This window comes from Schistocerca serialis, chromosome 4 (assembly GCF_023864345.2).
Source record: "Schistocerca serialis cubense isolate TAMUIC-IGC-003099 chromosome 4, iqSchSeri2.2, whole genome shotgun sequence".
NCBI classification, from domain to species: Eukaryota; Metazoa; Arthropoda; class Insecta; order Orthoptera; family Acrididae; genus Schistocerca; species Schistocerca serialis.
The window spans coordinates 80,031,408-80,053,718 of record NC_064641.1 but is presented as its reverse complement, the minus strand read 5'-3'; the positions used below and the strand labels follow the sequence as shown (position 1 = coordinate 80,053,718).

The 22,311-nt window shown below is 37.7% G+C and overlaps 1 protein-coding gene across 2 annotated transcripts; it reads right to left on the bottom strand.

Annotated features, from left to right (window-relative positions):
* Positions 1–13,512: 13,512 nt before the first annotated feature.
* On the bottom strand, positions 13,513–21,463 carry LOC126473412 (uncharacterized). 2 transcript variants are annotated; one of them, XM_050100437.1, is made up of 2 exons: positions 20,452–21,463; positions 13,513–13,783 (listed from the first exon to the last, which is right to left on the bottom strand). In XM_050100437.1, exon 1 carries the CDS (start codon positions 21,188–21,190, stop codon positions 20,729–20,731), a length of 462 nt encoding a protein of 153 aa, XP_049956394.1. In that variant the 5' UTR covers positions 21,191–21,463; the 3' UTR covers positions 13,513–13,783; positions 20,452–20,728. The 2 variants fall into 2 exon arrangements, with proteins under 2 accessions (XP_049956394.1, XP_049956395.1); XM_050100438.1 differs by lacking the exon at positions 13,513–13,783 and adding an exon at positions 15,243–16,080.
* Positions 21,464–22,311: the final 848 nt, after the last annotated feature.

The following is a 22,311-nucleotide window of genomic DNA, read 5'->3' as shown; positions in this document are numbered from 1 at the left end:
TTTTCTTGTTACCAATAAAGGTAATTGTGAAAATGGAGAGCGGCACAAATAGAGTGACATGAATGTCATGAAAACTACACTACATGGAAATTTGTTTTGTGATACACTTACACTTGAAAAATTTATGAGGTGTTATGAACAGTACACTGATGTCCACTGCGCAAAATTATGCACATAAAGAATAGAAGGTAATATCACATATGATATTACTGATTGACCCAGTGAACTATGCACACATAGAGATAATTGCTATGGCAAAATAAGTTTGGGACAAAGTTACAGAGCATACCTGAAGATGGATTTCTTGCAAGAAAAGATGGATCACTCCACAAACTTGCACTCAACTGGATCAGCCCAAGAAATCCACAAGATAATATCTTTATCAAATCAACTAAGGAACATTGGATTTGAAGCTGCCGATAAATGGATATGCACATTATTGGAAGCAGGACTGCACGAAAACTATACACCTGTTATTATGGGGTTAGAAAGCTTAGGTATAATGAGTAAAACTAAAGATTCTGCAGGACATGAATAGGAAATCAGTCAAGTGCTACAACAGTTAAAAGGTGGGTCACATTGCACCCCAACGCCATGAAGGGCAAGTACAAAGGAAAAAAGTACAATGCAAATATCCCAGAGAGGGGAACTACTAATCAAAGTAAGGAACCCTCCATTTGTTATGTTTTTGCAAAAAATGGGTAACAGAGAATCAGAATGGATATTAGATACAGGTGCTTTAGTGTATATTATCACAACCTCTGATATAAAAGGAGCAAAAATAGTTAATGAAAATGGAGAAATTACTGCAACAGCAACAAATGCTATGGTACAGAATGACTACAGTCATAAGTCACAACTATGAATTCATCTGATGTGTTTAGTAATGGCTGTGGTTGCCACAGTGCATCATTATCAGTATAACACCAGCACTACAATATCGTATTCACCTGCCGATACCGAGCATGCGACTTTGATGCATAACATCTGATATGTACAGGAATACACATAGTGGATGTGTGAGTACAAATCGCGGGCATATGGCCTACGACATATGGAAGTTTACGTCTGGCCGTGACTCGTGCACAGATAGCCAAATGGTAACACGGCCACTCGCAATAAGTGGGAAATCCTGGTTTGTGTCCCAGCCCAGCACAAATTTTCATTGTCATCATTCGATTCTACAGCTGATGGTACCCATTATTTGCAATTGCGAAATCACCTGATGTGTTTAGTAACGCCTATGGTCGCCGCAGTGCATCGTTATCGATATAACACCGGCACTACAATATCGTTTAGCTCACAATTGGTTCACCTCTTACTTTAACAACAGACAGCAAAAGGTCATTATCCACAGTGTTGAGAATGGCTGTGATGTGGGCTCTGAGTGGGGTATGGTCAAATGGGTGGTGCCCCAGGGATCAGTGTTGGGGCCTCTTCTGTTCCTTATTTATATAAATGATACGCATTCTCATATTACAGGTAAGCTTAAAATATTTCTGTTTGCCGATGACACTAGCTTGGTAGTAAAGGATGTTATGTGCAACACTGGATCGGTTTCAAATAGTGCAGTTCATGACATAAGTTTATTGCTTGTACACAATAAACTAAAAGTTTGTGACATAAGTTTATGGCTTGTAGACAATAACTCATAGTAAGACTCAGTTTTTACAGTTTCTAGCACATAATTCAACAAAACCCAACATTTTAATTTCACAGAATGGGCATATGATTAGCGAAACTGAACAGTTCAAATTTCTACATGTTCAGATAGATAGTAAACTTCATGCTGCCATTTTTACTATTCAAAAGGTATCTGAAGTGAGTGATCGTTTGACACAAAAGTTAGTCTACTTTGCTTAATTTCATTCGCTTATGTCATATGGTATTATATTTTGGGGTAACTCTTCCCATTCTAAAAGGATAGTTTTGGCTCAGAAACGGGTGGTTCAGGCAATAAGTAGTGCAAGTTCGCGATCTTCTTGTTGACCTCTGTCCACTAGCTGTGTATTTTGACATTGGCCTTTAAATACATAGATTCTTTACTGTCGTTTCTTGTTAACAATATCAGCTTATTCCCAAGAATAAGCAGCTTTCCCTCACTTAATCCTCGGCAGATATCCAACCTGCATTTGGATCGGACTTCCTTAACTCTTTTGCACAAAGGTGTGCAGTACACTGTTGCACCCAATTTCCATAAGCTACCACAAGAATTCAAAAATCTTAGCAGTAATCCATGTGCTTTCAAATCAAAACTACAGATTTCCCTCATGGGTTACTCCTACTCTGTTAAAGAGTTTCTTGAAAAATTGAGCTGATTCTTATGTTATATTGTTGACTGCATTTACTGAAACTCATGGGTTGACTATTTTTGGGTTCATTAACATTTTATTTTTATCTATTATTGCTTTTATTTTGTAATTTCATGTGCTAACACACTCCATGGCCTTGGAGATTTGCTCCTCAATTTGGTCCGATGGAACTTGACATGTAAATAAATAAATAAGTAAATAATAAGATATCATGTAGAGCAAAGCAAAACTGAGGTAAATTATTTATGCACAGAAAAAAGAAAACATTTGAACAAGGACAAATTTCAGGAGATAATAAAGCAATATGGTTTTACTCGTGAAAGTGAGATTCGCAATATGTATTTAAAGAGAAGTGTCAGAAATATATGAACAATGTATTTCATAAATGTCTGTTTGTGCAGAAAAGTGTACTACATCAAGGGTAATAGACCTCTCTGACATTTTGTATACTCTGCGGTGTTACCTTAACAATGTACTGTTATGTGCTATTCTAACTAATCATGAATATTAAAATACAGCTTGTGCTATTCCTGAAATTTAGTGTTCAAAACGACTTGTTTCATTATGCTAGTCATTCAGTCATAGTGGCCAGAAGAAACTACGGAGTTTTTGAACTACATAGCCAAATTAGGGTACAAACCAATGACCTCTCAGGCACGATACTGCATTTAATGTGTGTAGGATGGTCCATAAGTAGTAGGTCTTACTTTGAATAAATGTAATGTCTAGCAGAAGTGCATGTTCTGAGAGAGTTACTTGTAATGTGTTGTAGAAGTACCATACTGCACTGTCGTTAAGAACTATTTCATTAAAAGTTACAGGATGAACTTCTGAAATGGCAATTAGTGGGATTCCTCTGGAGTTAGAAATTCAGTGTGTATGACTATATTCAGCAGTTGCTAGCATCCAATACGTCCATCACCATACGCATGCTCAAGTATGATTTGGATGTACCAAAGCCTGAGACCAATGCACTTTTAAACAAACACTGTACTGTGTTGAATACGCTGCATTCACAAAGACCAAAACTGTCACCATAAACTATCTATACTCAAGATGTACCACTTTAAGATACTGCAATGTAACATTTCTGCTAGATGTTACATATAAAACCTGTCAGGAGGTGCATTTCCTCTAGATGTTATGTTATTCAGTTTGTAGGTCATTCTGAATAATAGCAATTTGTAAGCTGTACCCCTTTCCCCTTGCAGATTAGTTTTCTCTGTAATATCATTACAGCACAGCTGCACTGTAACAAATATGTCTGAGAAGGCTGCATGCAGAGTCACAGTTTGGTTGGGTCTGGGTGCTTGGTTCCTATTTGAGCTAGGAACATGAGGTAAAAAGCTTTTGGTTTAGCCCAGACCAGCGACCACTTGTATAGCCATTCAAACATCTGTATTACTGTAGCTACATTACCGTATGTTAAGCAAAGTTTGAACAATGAACTGGAGCTGGTACCCTGCCAGACTGTGTGAATCAATTAAGTCCTTTTGCAAAAGATTTTAAATAGGTGAAAATTAATGGTCAGCTATGGCACCATTTGTATGAGCATCAAAAATAGTCACCCTCATTTGTATTTTACATCCAAAAACAGTCATCCCTAAATAACTTCAGACTGGAGCGACACGCAATTCAAATTTGGTCCGATGAAGTATTGGACCTTCATCTACAATAAGTTTTAACAGTTTGAAAAAATTTTGCTTTGTTTGTATTTCACATATACATTTTTCTGGGCGGTTTCTGAAATGTGGCACTATTACATGTACAAATTGGTTCAAATTTAGCATGAAGGTAGATAAATGGATAAAATCACAATGAAATTTTTTTATATAATAATTTTTATCTGTTGTTGAGATATGATGGTTTAAAGTCGAACTACATGTAGCGTCTAAAATTCATCTTATGTTAACGGAATGTGCGGAAATGGTTTGAAGTGAATCAGATAAATAAAAAACGCATTCTTGGAACAAACTGAAAACTGGACTTCAATGTTTCAACATTGTGTGAACTGGGTAAAATTTTGTAGAAAGGTAGACAAGTACAGGTAATTAATAGTCATCCCATTGTGTTGTGAAAGCACAATATAAGCAACATGGTTCGAAACACAATAATTTAAAAAAAATAAAATTAAATTAAAAAAAAGAAACAACCAAGTTAACAAAAACCTACATCAGTCACCAATCTATGGCAGTCTAATGTCAAAATTATGCCAGAGTAAAAGTAGGGAACCAGAATCAAAAATGCTCCTATCATAGCACTCGAATGGTAAATATGTCCTGGGCAGAGTTCGGGATATAGAAGAAGGTAATTAGCTTTTCGACTTATCTGGCAGCTTCTAGGCCGTTTAAATCAAAACATCTTTACATATTCCTGCTTCTTTTTTCGAGCTTACCTTAACCTCCCCAGCACAGTGTGCTCTACCAGGCGCACCCCATTACATGTCTGGTGAGAGTTGTAAGAACAAATAAACAAAGATGTCTGTGTTTCTAGAGGGTGGGATGCATCTCCAATAGGAAGTATCTGAGAGTGGGGTGTATGCATCCTAAATTTTAATGACACATTGTGTACAACATGGCAAATGCCATGTTGGATGACATGTGTCATGTTATACAACATATCACTTAGCACGTTGCTCCGCTTGACACATATTTCCTGATATGAGTACCAGTAAATATGTACGAGTACGAGTAAAACTGCATCAGTATGTCAATATGTTGTGATTTTAATGTCGTTGAAGCTGCCAGATCAGTCAAAACCCTAGTAGCCTCTTTTACATCCCTAATTCTGCCCTGGACATATTTGCCTTTTTTGGATATGAACATTATTCATTCTGGTTCCCAAATTTTACTCTGCCATTATTTTGACATTAGGCAGCCACAGCTTGGGAAGTGATGTAGATTTTTGTTGACCAGAGGGACGGCTGATCAGGAGTGTTCATTGTTTTTCAGACAACACTGCTTGTGTTGGGCATTGTTATAGTTGGAGCCACAAATGGCGGCAGTCGAGTTTAGGCTCATTCTGCACTCCAACGACACGCATTCTGCGACAGCCAATGAGCGTTCAGTAGTATTCTTGGTGCTCTGCTGTGAATATAGTAGCCACTCCCAGCATTAGCCCTTTGGCTGCTGCCGCTGAGCATCTGGCTGGCTGCGTCAAGCACATCCTTGAGGTTGCCTAATCTGTTTACCTACACTAATACCTATCTCCATTGACTGCAACTGTGCCTGAGCTCTTCTCTTGGCCAACCTCACACTGTGCTGAGTATTTATGGAGCCAGTGTGGTTGCAAATGTCTGGCAGTCAGTGTTTGATCAGCAATGTTCCAAATAAACACATTGTATCTGGATACTTATTCCATAGCTTTGAATCTGGAGATGAATTGCTTGACAGACATAACGTACACTTAAAAGGATTATGCTGCTAACATGTAACTCCTCATCATAGGCTTCTTTCATTTCCAGTTAGTTCTTCCCAATCATAATAAGGTCTCTGTACACATCTGAATTTTACTTAGCATGCTGATAACTTAAATTTTCAGCTTTTTGTACATAACTGACAATGTAAATGCAGGAGATTACATAATGATAAAATATTGATGTTTGTCTGTACTAGTGCAGTAATTCGCCTGCAAACAACTTTCGAGAGATGCGTCTGGATGCCAAGACACACTCAATAAATTACCCCAGGGCTTATATTCAATGTTTCTGAATTCTCTTTGCACAGGACGCAGTTGGTATTATACAGTAGAAATAAATGATGATGTATGACTTTTGTTTAATAATTCATAATAATTCAATAAGGAAGTACTAAGGTTTCTATATTATTGCTATGCATTAGTCACATTAAAACCAAAAAATGGCTTAACCAATTTGGATGCCCCCCCACCCTCCCCCAGTGCATTCGTAATTGTTAAGACGAGGTTTGTCTGAAAGAAAAGTTGCCTACAAAATTGGAAAATTCTGGAAATACTGAAACACGATTTTTCCATGCGATTTTCACAATCTTCATTGTTCACAACTGAAATAATCGAAATGACGATATGAATAACTCTTCTTTTTTCCCACTATGCTCCTGGACTTTAAGCATCCAGTCTGTGTTTGTCAGCATAGACTGGATGTTTCACGTGTCCATACATAAGGTGTTTGGCAGCACAGTAATTCATCTAGAGAGGCTCTTCACACTCAGATAATTTTGTGTTTTTATTTATTTACTTTTATTTTTATCTATTCATTAATTTATTTATTTATTTGCACTGTTATATTTCCCATCCTTCTTTCTCATCTGGGCTTTGGACCAGCAAAGACAAAGTTAAAAATATTTCTTTTAATTTTTGTACTTATTTTTCATTTTGGTTCTCCCCCCCCCCCCCCCCCCCCCTCCCTCCCACAGGTTTGGATCATCTAAGGACCATGCACCAATTTAAATGCTTCCTTCTTTATTGTTCTTTCTTTTTCCTCCAGTATTCTTTCATCTTTTCACTATGTACCCTTTTTCTTTCCTCGGACCATTCTGACCCTATCTTCTTCTCCCTCTTGCACGGAATCCTTCCATTTGTAACACTTTCCTCTTGAAGCTCTCTCTTTCTGTTGCATCTTTTTCACTTATATTGTTTCCTTCCAAATCTTTCCTAACTTCTTGTATCCAGGTTATTGTTGACTTCTTGTCCCAAAGATATTTAAAAGTCTGTTTGGTTAACCTGTTGCTGTTCATTCTCTATCAGTATCCAAAAAATAGCAGTTGCCTCTTTCGTAGTGTTTCATTTATGTTTTCTACGTTGTGACAAACTTCTTCATTGCTGCTTAATTTCCATACCTCTGTATTTTTTGGTGGTCCAAGTATTTATTTAATGATTTTTCTTTCCAGGACTTCAAGTTTGTGTAATTTGTAGTTCAGTATTAAACATTCACTTACATAAAGACATTCTGGTTTTACTACTGTGTTGTAGTGCTGTATCTTTAAATTTTTAGACAGACACCTTTTCTTGCCTCCCCCCATGAACCATGGACCTTGCCGTTGGTGGGGAGGCTTGCGTGCCTCAGCGATACAGATAGCCGTACCGTAGGTGCAACCACAACGGAGGGGTATCTGTTGAGAGGCCAGACAAACGTGTGGTTCCTGAAGAGGGGCAGCAGCCTTTTCAGTAGTTGCAAGGGCAACAGTATGGATGATTGACTGATCTGGCCTTGTAACAATAACCAAAACGGCCTTGCCGTGCTGGTACTGCGAACGGCTGAAAGCAAGGGGAAACTACAGCCGTAATTTTTCCCGAGGGCATGCAGCTTTACTGTATGATTACATGATGATGGCGTCCTCTTGGGTAAAATATTCCGGAGGTAAAATAGTCCCCCATTCGGATCTCCGGGCGGGGACTACTCAAGAGGATGTCGTTATCAGGAGAAAGAAAACTGGCGTTCTGCGGATTGGAGCGTGGAATGTCAGATCCCTTAATCGGGCAGGTAGGTTAGAAAATTTAAAAAGGGAAATGGATAGGTTGAAGTTAGATATAGTGGGAATTAGTGAAGTTCGATGGCAGGAGGAACAAGACTTCTGGTCAGGTGACTACAGGGTTATAAACACAAAATCAAATAGGGGTAATGCAGGAGTAGGTTTAATAATGAATAGGAAAATAGGAATGCGGGTAAGCTACTACAAACAGCAGAGTGAACGCATTATTGTGGCCAAGATAGATACGAAGCCCACGCCTACTACAGTAGTACAAGTTTATATGCCAACTAGCTCTGCAGATGACGAAGAAATGTATGATGAAATAAAAGAAATTATTCAGATTGTGAAGGGAGACGAAAATTTAATAGTCATGGGTGACTGGAATTCGAGTGTAGGAAAAGGGAGAGAAGGAAACATAGTAGGTGAATATGGATTGGGGGACAGAAATGAAAGAGGAAGCCGCCTGGTCGAATTTTGCACAGAGCACAACATGATCATAACTAACACTTGGTTTAAGAATCATGAAAGAAGGTTGTATACATGGAAGAACCCTGGAGATACTAAAAGGTATCAGATAGATTATATAATGGTAAGACAGAGATTTAGGAACCAGGTTTTAAATTGTAAGACATTTCCAGGGGCAGATGTGGACTCTGACCACAATCTATTGGTTATGATCTGTAGATTAAAACTGAAGAAACTGCAAAAAGGTGGGAATTTAAGGAGATGGGACCTGGATAAACTAAAAGAACCAGAGGTTGTACAGAGATTCAGGGAGAGCATAAGGGAACAATTGACAGGAATGGGGGAAATAAATACAGTAGAAGAAGAATGGGTAGCTTTGAGGGATGAAATAGTGAAGGCAGCAGAGGATCAAGTAGGTAAAAAGACGAGGGCTAGTAGAAATCCTTGGGTAACAGAAGAAATATTGAATTTAATTGATGAAAGGAGAAAATATAAAAATGCAGTAAGTGAAACCGGCAAAAAGGAATACAAACGTCTCAAAAATGAGATCGACAGGAAGTGCAAAATGGCTAAGCAGGGATGGCTAGAAGACAAATGTAAGGATGTAGAGGCCTATCTCACTAGGGGTAAGATAGATACCGCCTACAGGAAAATTAAAGAGACCTTTGGAGATAAGAGAACGTCTTGTATGAATATCAAGAACTCAGATGGAAACCCAGTTCTAAGCAAAGAAGGGAAAGCAGAAAGGTGGAAGGAGTATATGGAGGGTCTATACAAGGGCGATGTACTTGAGGACAATATTATGGAAATGGAAGAGGATGTAGATGAAGATGAAATGGGAGATATGATACTGCGTGAAGAGTTTGACAGAGCACTGAAAGACCTGAGTCGAAACAAGGCCCCCGGAGTAGACAATATTCCATTGGAACTACTGACGGCCGTGGGAGAGCCAGTCCTGACAAAACTCTACCATCTGGTGAGCAAGATGTATGAAACTGGCGAAATACCCTCAGACTTCAAGAAGAATATAATAATTCCAATCCCAAAGAAAGCAGGTGTTGACAGATGTGAAAATTACCGAACTATCAGCTTAATAAGTCACAGCTGCAAAATACTAACACGAATTCTTTACAGACGAATGGAAAAACTAGTAGAAGCCAACCTCGGGGAAGATCAGTTTGGATTCCGTAAAAACACTGGAACACGTGAGGTAATACTGACCTTACGACTTATCTTAGAAGAAAGATTAAGGAAAGGCAAACCTACGTTTCTAGCATTTGTAGACTTAGAGAAAGCTTTTGACAATGTTGACTGGAATACTCTCTTTCAAATTCTAAAGGTGGCAGGGGTAAAATACAGGGAGCGAAGGGCTATTTACAATTTGTACAGAAACCAGATGGCAGTTATAAGAGTCGAGGGACATGAAAGGGAAGCAGTGGTTGGGAAGGGAGTAAGACAGGGTTGTAGCCTCTCCCCGATGTTGTTCAATCTGTATATTGAGCAAGCAGTAAAGGAAACAAAAGAAAAATTCGGAGTAGGTATTAAAATTCATGGAGAAGAAATAAAAACTTTGAGGTTCGCCGATGACATTGTAATTCTGTCAGAGACAGCAAAGGACTTGGAAGAGCAGTTGAATGGAATGGACAGTGTCTTGAAAGGAGGATATAAGATGAACATCAACAAAAGCAAAACAAGGATAATGGAATGTAGTCTAATTAAGTCGGGTGATGCTGAGGGAATTAGATTAGGAAATGAGGCACTTAAAGTAGTAAAGGAGGTTTGCTATTTGGGGAGCAAAATAACTGATGATGGTCGAAGTAGAGAGGATATAAAATGTAGGCTGGCAATGGCAAGGAAAGCGTTTTTGAAGAAGAGAAATTTGTTAACATCCAGTATTGATTTAACTGTCAGGAAGTCATTTCTGAAAGTATTCGTATGGAGTGTAGCCATGTATGGAAGTGAAACATGGACGATAAATAGTTTGGACAAGAAGAGAATAGAAGCTTTCGAAATGTGGTGCTACAGAAGAATGCTGAAGATTAGATGGGTAGATCACATAACTAATGAGGAAGTATTGAATAGAAGAGAAGTTTGTGGCACAACTTGACCAGAAGAAGGGATCGGTTGGTGGGACATGTTCTGAGGCATCAAGGGATCACCAATTTAGTATTGGAGGGCAGCGTGGAGGGTAAAAATCGTAGAGGGAGACCAAGAGATGAATACACTAAGCAGATTCAGAAGGATGTAGGTTGCAGTAGGTACTGGGAGATGAAAAAGCTTGCACAGGATAGAGTAGCATGGAGAGCTGCATCAAACCAGTCTCAGGACTGAAGACCACAACAACAACAACAACCTTTTCTTGTAGACATTCCTAGTTATTCCATAAGCTCTCTCCATTTTATGTACTCTTTCTTCTATAGTAAATTTTTCTAAGCCATTTTCTTAGATAATTTCTCACAAATATTTCAATTTATTTACCCTCTTTATCTGGCCAATATCTGTTGCTAGGGATTCCAGAGCATTTTTTATATTTGTCATAAATGTTGTTTTTTTTCTACAGATATTCTTCAACCTGCTTTGTTGGCTATTTCTTCTAAGAGATTGATTTGTATTCCAGCATTTGTTAGGTTTTCAGTAAGAATGGCAAAACAATCCGCAAATGCTAAACAGCGAATTTCAATACCTTTGTTTTTAGTTCCTAGTCTGATTGGTGATAGTTTCTATTCTTTTAGTTTTTGTTTCCATTCTCTTACTATTTTCTCTAGTACGCAGTTAAAGAAGAGTGGAGACAGGCCTGCACCTTGACTTACACCTGTTTTTATGTTGAATGCCTCCGATATTCCACCCTGAAACTCTACTTTTGATTTGGTGTCTGAGAGCGTTTCACAAATAAGGTTTGATAATTTAGATTTGATGCCAAATTCTCTGATCATTTTATCTAGTGTTTCCCTATCAACTGAGTCAAAAGCCTTTTTAGAATCTATAAATGTTACAACTATATCTTTGGAGTTTGTAAGTCTGTGACGAATTATGGACTTTAGGTTGAAAATCTGATCTGAGCAAGATCTGCCCTTTCTAAGTCCACCCTGATACTCTCCCAATTGGCTATCAAGTGTTGCTTCTACCTTGTTTAGTAGTATTGTTGAAAATATTTTATAACCCACTGGCAACAAAGATATACTCTGTAGTTATTTACATTTTGCTTATCACCTTTCTTGTGCAAGGGATGGATGAGAGCCACTTTCCAGTCTTTTGGTATCTTTTCAGTTTCCCATATTTCTTCAAACATGAGCTGAAGGTTAGTTATAATTTTTGGTTGAGACCACTCAATAATCTCAGCTGTAATTGAGTCTTCTTCACTGGCTTTGTTGTTTTTCAGGGTACTTATTGTTTGTTTTTTTAAATTTTCTCAGCAGTAGGCGGTGGATCTGCCACAATGCAATAATTTTTCAAAGTACTTTCTTAGTTTTTCACAATTCTGGCTGTTGCTTAGTCCTACTTTACCATTTTCATCTGTGAAGCAAATACTTGGAGCTTGGTAGTCCTTTAGATGACTTTTAAACATCAGATAGAAATTCCGGGTGTTATTTTTTACACAGTTGTTTTGTATGTCAAGAAGCTGTGATTTCGCAAAAGATCTTTTAGAACTCTTTATTATTCTTGTTGTTTCTTTGCTTTGCATTCTAAATGCATCAAGGTGTTCCAGAACATTTCCATTTATTCCACTGCTTTGTTCTTTCTGTAACTGCTTCTTCACAGATTTCATTCCACCAGACTTTCTTCTTCATTTTTGTTGTTCCAAATACATTTTCTGCTGCCCTGTTGATTTCTTTCGATATTTCTTCCCATTTCCTTGATTTCGTTCCTTTAATTTCTTCCAGAAATTTTTTTATTACCTCTTTAGTGATGTTGAGCCTGTCTGTATTATATTTAATTAATTTTTGCTGTCTCTTTCAGTTTTTATTGGGAAGAAGTTTCAGTTTAATCTTAGTCAGGTAATGATCAGCATCAAATTCCCTGTTTCTTGCTACTTTTACATTCGTTATTTCTTTAAAATTGCATTTAGAAATAGCCACACGATCTAACTGGTACTCCCCTAGCTTTGGATTTAGAGAGATCTATGTTTCTGCCTTTTTTGGTAATTTTTTGAAGAAGGTTGACATTACCTTCAACTGAAATGATCTACAAAGACTGATTAGTCTTTTGCCATTTTTGTTTGTTCTTTTATGAGCTGGATAATATCCTACTATTTTTTGAAAAGATTTTGCCCTCCCTATTTGTGCATTAAAACCCCCATTAGTATAACATTTGATTTTGGAATTTTTGATATTTCTTCTTCTAGAAGTTCCCAGAATGCTTCTACTTTACTTGGATTTTTCTTATTGTCATTGTTGATTGGAGCATGACAATTAACAAAGGTATACTGTTTATTTTTGCATTTAACTGCAAGAAGAGATAGTCTTTCTGAACTGGGTTTGAATTCTGCAATGTTATCTACTAAATTTTTATAAACACAGAAAGCAGAACCAAGTATTGTCATGCCTTTCATGATTTTTATTGCTAGTTTACCCTTAAAAATTCTATGATTTTTGGTTTCCATAACATTTTCTTCCAAAAATCTTTTTCTTGAACTGCTAAAATTCGTATTTCATGCTTATCTAAGGGAATGTCAAGTTCTTTTTGTTTACCAATTTTAAGTAATGAGTTTACGTTTAAGGCACCTGCAAAGAATTTCCTTTTGAACTTGAGTTTGGAAGGATACCAAGGATGCTCTGACTCATCCTTTCAATGCGGATGTTGGGACTCCCCAGAACCCTAGGTCCCGATGCACTGCATAAAGCAATTGTGGATTCCTCTTTCGAGTTACCCCCTGGGGTAGTGCTTTCTTCTAGCGGACTTTTCATTCTGCAATTGAAATTGTACATTGTACATGGTAGGAAATAAATTCCAAGGTAAGATCAAATTGTAAGTCCGAAATGATTATTTTTCATGGTTTTCTGCATTATGTTCTTCCGCTCTCTCTGCTGTTGGGAGTTATGCTTTCTCTTCCACCTTTGAGACCATTGACCGGGCTTCACCTGTAACCCTAGGCAGGGGCCCTCACAGGGTGCTACCATCCGGAGCCAGATGGACCCAGGTTTTTTTACGAGGTGTTGCTCCTCCCCCTCCTCCTTCCTCATCGCTTGCGAGATGAGGCCCCGGGCTTGGGACCGGCAGTGGCGGAGTTTTTTTTTTTTTTTAATTTATTTTTTAATTTTTAAATAATTTTTTTTCAGAATTAAGGGCTTGATTTCATTTTCCAGATGTAGTAACTTAGCTAAACGTCCTTCTTTGTGTGGTATGTTTCAAAACACGGTACAACACACAAGGGTACATTGCATGTTTTGCATTCATATTTCGTTTCTCGGCGCACATTCTGTTTTGAGCAGACTGCACATCTACGCCATACTCCACGTTTCTTGGACTGGTCACTTGGAATTACATTTGGAAAGTGCCTTCCAGTAAAGCGCAGAGGATTCTCGTCATCAGAGCGTCTTCCTTTCCTATCTCTTCTCCGTTCTGTTGACAAATACACGTAATTAATAGTCATCCCACTGTATTATGAAAGCACAATATAAGCAACATGGTTCAAAAGACAATAAAAAAAACCTTTACCAGTTAAATCATCACCCAAGTCAACAAAAACCTACATTGGTTACCAACCTATGGCAGTCTAATGTCAAAATTATGGCAGAGTAAAAGTTGGAAACCAGAATGAAAAATTCTCCTATCGTAGCACAAAAGGCGAATATGTCCAGGGCAGGGTTAGGGATATAAAAGAAGACAACTTTTTTGGGAGCTTCTAAACCATTTAAATCAGAACATCTTGACATCCTGCTTCTTTTTTTGAGCTAACCCTAATCTCCCCAGCACAGTGAGCTCTGTTAGGCAAACCCAACTACATGTCTCCTAAACTTTAATGATACATTGTGTCATACTGCACGACATGTCAAATGCCATGTTGGATGACATGTGACATGTTATATGACATTATTTTGATATTTAGCAGCCACCGCTTGGGAAGTGATATAGATTTTTGTTGACTTGGGCGACAACTGATCAGGTATAGGTTTTTATACTGTTTTTTGAACAATGTTGCTTGTGTTGGGCATTGTTACAGCTGGAGCCACAAATGATGGCGGTCAAGTTTAGGCTTGTTCTGCACTCCTACATCACGAATTCTGGGTTCTCTGCTGTGTACGTAGTAGCCAATGCCAGCATTAAACTTGATTTTAACAAGTTTTTTGGTGAATTTTTAATCCATTTGTTGCGAGTTGTCATCATTGGTGGTGGAGGTAAGCGACAACTTCTACTTAAGCAAGCAAGAGACATAATTTGCAGGATACACGCTTTCTTGAAGTATAAAGCACGTGTATGCATGTACCACAATTGTCACTTGGAACTGGCGACAATGCAATCCCCGTCCATTACTCGATTTGCATGAACCGCCATCGTTCGTGAATCAGACTATAGTCTGGCTCCTCTCCTCCATCCTCAGACTCAGAGCATACATGCTTCATTGCCATGTAATGTCACATGCCTGCAGGAGGGTTTCTTTTCCCCATGCTTTTCTTATTTTGTTTTATATGTTTAATTTTATTTAGTTTTTTATTGTTTCTTTTTAATTACTCTGTTTTACATTTTTTTTATTCTGTTCGATTTTCTATTGTTTCTTTTTAATTTTTTTGTTTTATAGTTACACATATTTTATTTTTATACACATGAGATATTATATGCAAACAAATGAAAAATAACGATAAATATTTAATACAGTGCAAAAGTAACAACAAATATAAATATTATACTGAACAAAATTTTAAATACTGTGCAACGTTTATGATAATAAAGCATGTCAATAGTATATCTATGAAATATAAACTTGCAATAAGACCACGATTCACACAACAAATAAAAAACTACGGAAAAGTGTAAGTCTTATAATTATATCTTACCTTAAAACTCTTATCATTCTCTCTTTAAAGTATGGAATAACAAAAATTGAAAATTAAAAACAGCAACTAGAAAAACTCATGTGAATAATTTTGCTGTGAAATGCTGCAACAACTAATCCGAGTTACGAATGATTGGCCGAACTGAGCAGAACTGCGAAACAATATATGCATGACAAAAAACCAACAACTTTTCTTTCCTGTACGAAAATTGACAAACTTACACTTGCTTTGTCCAAAAATATATTTTCTACATCATAGCAAAGTAATTTTTGAAGAAAACACAGTAAAACCTTTTCTGGTGGTTAGAAATAAAGCAAGCTTTTCCTAACAATTATTTTATAGCAACAGGTTAGTTTAATTTTCTGCATGGTCATCGATAAAACTTTCAATGCTCGATCAAACACTATCATTTTGTACATGGCTGGACATTATTATGGTTTGGTGCAAACTAAAAGATTCCTCAATGATTTTAGCCATTGATGAAATCTTTAACGTACAAACAATGAAATGATAAACTACTGTAATAGCCAGTTTTTTCCTTAATTATATCCAAATGCGACGCACTTCCACAAAACACTTTCATATGCAGACACATGATTTTTCGTACATAAAACCCGAACCATGCAAGATTTTTGCAAACTCTTCATACAGTTACCATAATAATCTCCCCTCCCCCATGTGCATCACTTTAAACTGTCTCAGCAAGTTTGGTCTGCGTAAAACTGGATTTTACACGCACTTCACATGCAACTTTTGACCACTATATCTTGGCAACAAATAAAGCTTTCATAAAACAACAGGATGATAATTAATTACATGTATTTGTCTACCTTCTTACAAAAATTTGAACCAATTCACACAAATCTGAAACAGAGAAGTGGCACGTGTAAAAAGAAAATCTCTCAAAAAACATGTTTCTTGCACATAAAATCTGAATGAAGCTAGATTTTTGAAAGTGAGTTTTCAATTTTACCGTACGAATATATTTTTTATTTATCTGATTAACTTTAGGCTGTTTCTGTGCTTTTCATTCATGTAAGAACAAATTTTATGTGCTACATTCAGTTCAATTTTAAACCATCATATCTTGATAACAGATAAAGTTTATTGGATAAAAAAATCCATTCTGACTTTATCCATGCACAGTTTGAACCAATTTGTATAGTCTGTCTGTAAACTCAAGAGCGAGCAGTGCTTTTGGTGGGGGACGTGGCCTTTCCCGGAAGAACCCTGCCAAACTGGCCTACAGGGCAACCCAAAATCAATTGCCCATTACCTGTCCAGTGGTGTAGTTCAGCGTGCAGTGATATATGTCGTTTCTGTTCGTGGGATCTTAGTTGCCAATCTCAGTCAGTTAACTTTGTGCACTCACTGATATACTTCAGTATCCGGAAGTGATGTATAATCGCTCTGAATTACAAGAAAATGTGCAGAATACGAACAAGAGGAGATATTTGCGAAGAACGAGCATTCGATCGTCTCTAACGTGAAACTTCCTGGCAGATTAAAACTGTGTGCCGGACCGAGACTCGAACTCGGGACCTTTGCCTTTCGCGGGCAAGTGCTCTACCAACTGAGCTACCCAAGCACGACTCATGCCCCGTCCTCACAGCTTTACATCTGCCAGTATCTCGTCTCCTACCTTCCAAACTTTACAGAAGCTCTCCTGCGAACGTCTCTAACGTTATTACAGCGTGTGTTAAGGAGGCTACACAAAAGGAACTGTTAGCTAATATTACCAGTCCCCAATCATTTATGCAAACGTCAGCCTCGCCACAATAGGACACATATGGAAGGAACGCGAAAACAAGGCATTGCGTGAAACGGAATTTACCTGGAAATACTTTTCAGACATGTTTACAAAAACAGCGACAAAAAAAGCAGTGCAAATCGAACTAATACAACACATGAAATTATAAATGTCTGGTTACTTTTTAAACATTCTTCATGTTGCAAGAATTGTTAAGTTTCAATACAGCCCTTCAAAGAAAACTTCTACCTTTTAGTAGAAACACAAAGTAAGAACAAGCCTTAAATTCTACAGACTGATTGCACTATATCTGGTTCGTCTTACGAATAGAGGAACATACATTCATATGAATAGGCATTTGGTTCTATGTTTGTAGTAGAATCCTGACTTTCGTTCTTATGTTAATGTTATTTACTCTAAAAAGTTTTGTTTCGAAGATACTATCGTCTTTTGTTTTCCTTATACTCTTAACGCATTTGTCTAAAAATAAACGCAGCCGGGACGTATCTGTACACGACGTCGCCACAGATTTAAAGTGCGCACTGCGACAGGGACTGTACTACATTGTGCAACAGCCTGTAGAAGCGCCCTGTGACGTAGCGGGGTAGGCAGAGTGGGGACTCGCGCGCTCGCTCTTCAGTTTACCGACAGACTATACAAGTTAAAAGTATAGAAGTGGCATGTCTCAAAATCCTCCCAGAAAAATGTATTTTGGGCAGGTATAATACAAACAAAGAAAGATTTTTTTGTGGGTAACTCAGGTGGTTGACTTTGCTTTATTGGTAGAATACTGCGAAAGTGCAATCAATTGCTTACAAATCCTATGTGCGACCATCCTAGAATACTGCTCAAGTGTCTGGGACCCATATCAGGTAGGACTAACAGGGGATATTGAACACATACAGAGAAGGACGCACAAATGGTCAAAGGTTTCTTTAATCCAAGGGAGAGGGTCAGAAAGATAATGAAGGAACTGACCTGGAAGACTCTTGAAGATAGACGTAAACTATCCCAAGAAACTCTATCAACAAAGTTTCAAGAACCAGCTTTGAATGATGACTCTAGATACACATTACAATCCCCTACATATCACTCACAATGGGATCATGAAGATAAGATTAGAAATTACTGCATGCATAGAGGCATTCAAACAATCATCCTTCCTGCACTCCATACATGAATGGAACAGGAAGAAAACCTACTAACTGGCACAATGGGACACATCCTCTTCCATGCACCTCATGGTGGCTTGCAGTGTAAAGATGTAAAATGTAGATGTAGATGGTTAAAACTTATATCAGACCAGGGTCCAATACACTGATGGGTTAAATTTGAACCATCAGTTTCGTTCCAGTCCGGAGTTATTTAAGGGTGACTGTTTTTGCAAGTAGAATCTAAATGGGGGTGACTGTGTTTGCATGTAAAATCCGAATTGTGCATGCGCAAATGGTGCAGTCAGCTGAGCGTTAATGTCAGCCGATTAAAATCTGTTGCATAAGTAATTAATCGATTCACACAATTTGTCTGGGACCCAGCTCTAGTTTGCCACTCAGATCTTGCTGTAACACAGCTACAGTGAGACAGATGTTCAAGTGGCTATTAAGAAAAGTTATTAAAATATTCAGAAGTATGTGCATTATGTCTGAGATTAGCACCTCTGATAATAAAATTAAAACAAAATTGGAATATTGTTAAATGGGTAACAGGGCAACCGACAGCACAGGAAGACTGTATTTCTATCAAATTCAATGAAAAGTTTGTTAACAAATGTCAGAAGTACAAAATATTTTAATAATCATTTTTTAAGTGTTGTAGAAAAAATAGGATCCAACTATTCATTAGAAAATGCAAGGCTATGTATGTAAGAGGCAATACCTATGCAGTGTCACAAAACTGAAATTCAACCTAACTCTCCTACTGAAATTAGGAAAATCATAAATTCACTTGAAAGTAAAAGCTCACATGGAATTGATGGCATTTCCAAAAGAGTATTAAAAGCTTTTTCCCAACAGATAAGTACCATTCCTGGCCTCATATGTAGAAGCTCACTGAAACAGAGCATTTTTCCAGATAGGCTGAAATATGCTACTGTTAAACCACAGCATAAAAAAGGGGATGTGTATGATGCTAACAACTACTGCCCAGCCTCCCTTGTGACAGCTTTATCCAAAATTCTTGAAAAAGTTATGTATTCAAGAGCAGCTGCAAATATTTGAAGACTATACGGAAAGAAGGGGTTAAGCCCAAATCTCACAAAAATGAGTTAGTGATATCATTATGAAATTCATCAGTTGTACTTTCAGTTGGGTGAACTTAAATGAATGTGATGGGTATAGTCACAGGGTTGTAGCCAGATTAAAATATGGCATATACTGAGAAATCAGATGAAGTCCGTCCAATACACAGGCAGAAAGGGTGAAATCCAACAAGTGCGGATTTCTGAGCTGTATTGAATTTTTTTTTTTTTATCTACTTTTATGGAAGTCTCATTGTTGACCAACATCATTGTTGATCTTTCTTGTGTATTGTCAAAGCTAACACGGAGCAGATTTGACATTAGCTTCTTTGCTTTGTGCTGCGGTGAAACTGAATTTCCTGCCGTGATTTGTGCTAACACAGAGTAGCCTTGACAATTGCTTCAGTGCTTTGTGGTGTGGTAGATAGAACTGAATTTTGTGTAAAATACAACTGAGGTCAGTTATGGAATATCCAGAGTCAAGTTGTAGTGGTAAGTCTAGAAAAAGACAGAGCCATGGTAGACAATCTGAAGTATCTAAAAAGCTAGGAACAATATCACATGAAATAGGAGAGCATTGTAACTGCAAGAAGAATTAGTACTGATTTGCTAACTGATGCAGAGAAGTCTACATTAATATCTAATTTCAATTTGCTGAAGGACTGGAATGAGCATAGTTGTCACCCGACAGGACTGATCTTTGTTGACAATGTACAATGCTGAAGGCCTCGCAGAGATGAGACAGTAGCTACTTTGCATGATTATACATTTCATTACGAGGTCAGAATAATGAGAGACAATACTGTGACAGAATTGTCTGTTTCTCAAAAGGCTGTTATATCACTGTATAGTATTTCAAAGAAAAGATTAGAAACTATCAGGAATTCCTTAAAAAATGAAGGCCAGTTGATAAATGAGGGAAACACGGAAACCAAGTTCACAAACTTTCAACAGAAATGGAGAAAAACATCTGTGCTCACATCAAGCCATTTACAGGACGGTCCAGTCATTAGAGCATTAATAAAACACATAAACTGTAGTTGCCTGAAGTACTTACAATCAAAAAGATGTTCAAGACGTTTCAAGGGACACATTCAACTTGTTCCATATCATATAAAACTTATCGTAAAATACAGGGTGAGGCAGTGAAACAGCACGGTTTTGTAAAATCACCAACAATATATTTACAAAAATAGTATAATTATTTCAATATGAATCATAAGTACATGAGTGGAAATTAATGTTTTACCTTAAAAACAATCATTTTTTGAATATGGTGTCAGTAAGGTGGCGCCCTCGGTTCTGTACACATTGTCGAAGTCTAAGATGAAATCCGCCCATGACGTTCTGTAGCATCTGCAACAGAATGTTGTTAATATCCTACTGGATTCACTCCTACAGATCATCTTTTGTTCTTGGTGGATTTTCCTTGAAGACTTTGCATTTAAGACAGCCCCAAAGAAAGAAGCCTGGGGTGGTCAAATCTGGCGAACAGGCAAGCCAAAGGATATCACCATTCTTACTGATTAGCGTCCTGAAAATGCGAGTTTAAGCAAATCCATTGGGACATTATAGGTATGGCTTGTTGCACCATCTTGCTGGAAGAGTGTTTCTTCATCTGGATCATACTGATCGATTTCAGGCAGACCAAAAGTTGCCAATATGTTAGCATAACATTCAGAGTTCACTGCTACTGTGTTACCATATTCATCTTCATAAAAAAAGTAGGGCCCCATGATTCCATGAGAAGATACTGCACACCAAACTGTTACTTTTTCAGAATGGAGAGGTTTGTCATGAAGACCACATGGGTTATTTACATACCAATACCGGAAGTTCTGCTTGTTGACATAGCCACTAAGGTGAAAGTGGGCTTCACCACTCATCCAGGAGTTATGCACTCTTTCTCCATTTCTTCGTATAACATCAAGTATCACTTGGCAAAAGTGTATGCAATGATTGCAATCGTTAGGTTTTAGGGCTTGCATTACATGTATTTTTTATGGAAGATAATGTAGGTCATTCTTCAAAATCCATCTCACTGATCGATTGCTGAGACCAAATTAAGCACTGTGTTGCCTTGCTATTGTTTTCTCACTACTACCTATTTTTGTCATCGTGCTTGCAGTGGCTTCAAAGTTTTTGACCCACAGGAGGATACCTTTCCTTGATGGCACGGGAGCCCAAGGCATTAGATTAAATTCATGACGGAAAGCGTGTTGGGCACCAACCACACTATCCGTGTTTTTATAATATGCTTTTACAGAAAACATACGTTGCACACTTGACCAACGCTCCATGGCTACTGAAATTTCCACCTGGCTAGATGCTCAAAGTCATTTCCCCCACTCCCATAACCCACCCACCCGCCTGTCAGCCGGAGTCAAAATCATGCTGTTTCACTGCCTCACCCTGAATTTAATATAAAATTTAATATCTCATTCGATTCCCCTCAAAGTGATACACGCAGTACTTGTGATAAGTATTCTGTAACCTTCAAAGCTCTAGAGGCACAAGTCACACATGCCACATATGGAAAGGAAAGATCAGACGCTCAAAGTAATATTAAGAGAGAGAAGATTGAGTATGAACTGCACTGCCATAAAGCTGATGCATTCTATCAGCATAAAAGACAAGCTCGACAAAGAAGCAGAAAGTTTACAAACACAAACTCGATATGTATGAATTTCCAACAAAATCTTCCATGTCCAAGCTTCGGCACCAACATTGTCTATTATAAGTGACAGCTTTCTCTATATCTATTTAACATATATCGATTCTCAGACAGTAATGCAGTGTTTTATGTTTCTCCTGAAACTATAGAGAAAAAGGTTCAAGTGAAGTAGTTTCTTTATTGCATCATTATGTTACTTTGTTTCTCAATCCTCAGGTTAAAAATTTGGAAATCTTCTGTGACTCATGTGGTGCTCAAAACAAAAACTACACCCTTTTCAGGTTCATCCATTACCTTGTCCATCATGCAAAGTGATTTGATTCAATTCATGTGACATTCCCAGTAAAAGGACATTCATACCTGGAAAGTGACAAAGACATGGGCCTCATCGGAGGTAAAACAAAAGCTGAGTTCCCAAAGGACTGGCCAAACATA

Bases quoted from the DNA above. Each gene is read 5' to 3' on its own strand.
- LOC126473412 (XM_050100437.1), bottom strand. From the start codon at position 21,190: ATGCAAGCCCTAAAACCTAACGATTGCAATCATTGCATACACTTTTGC.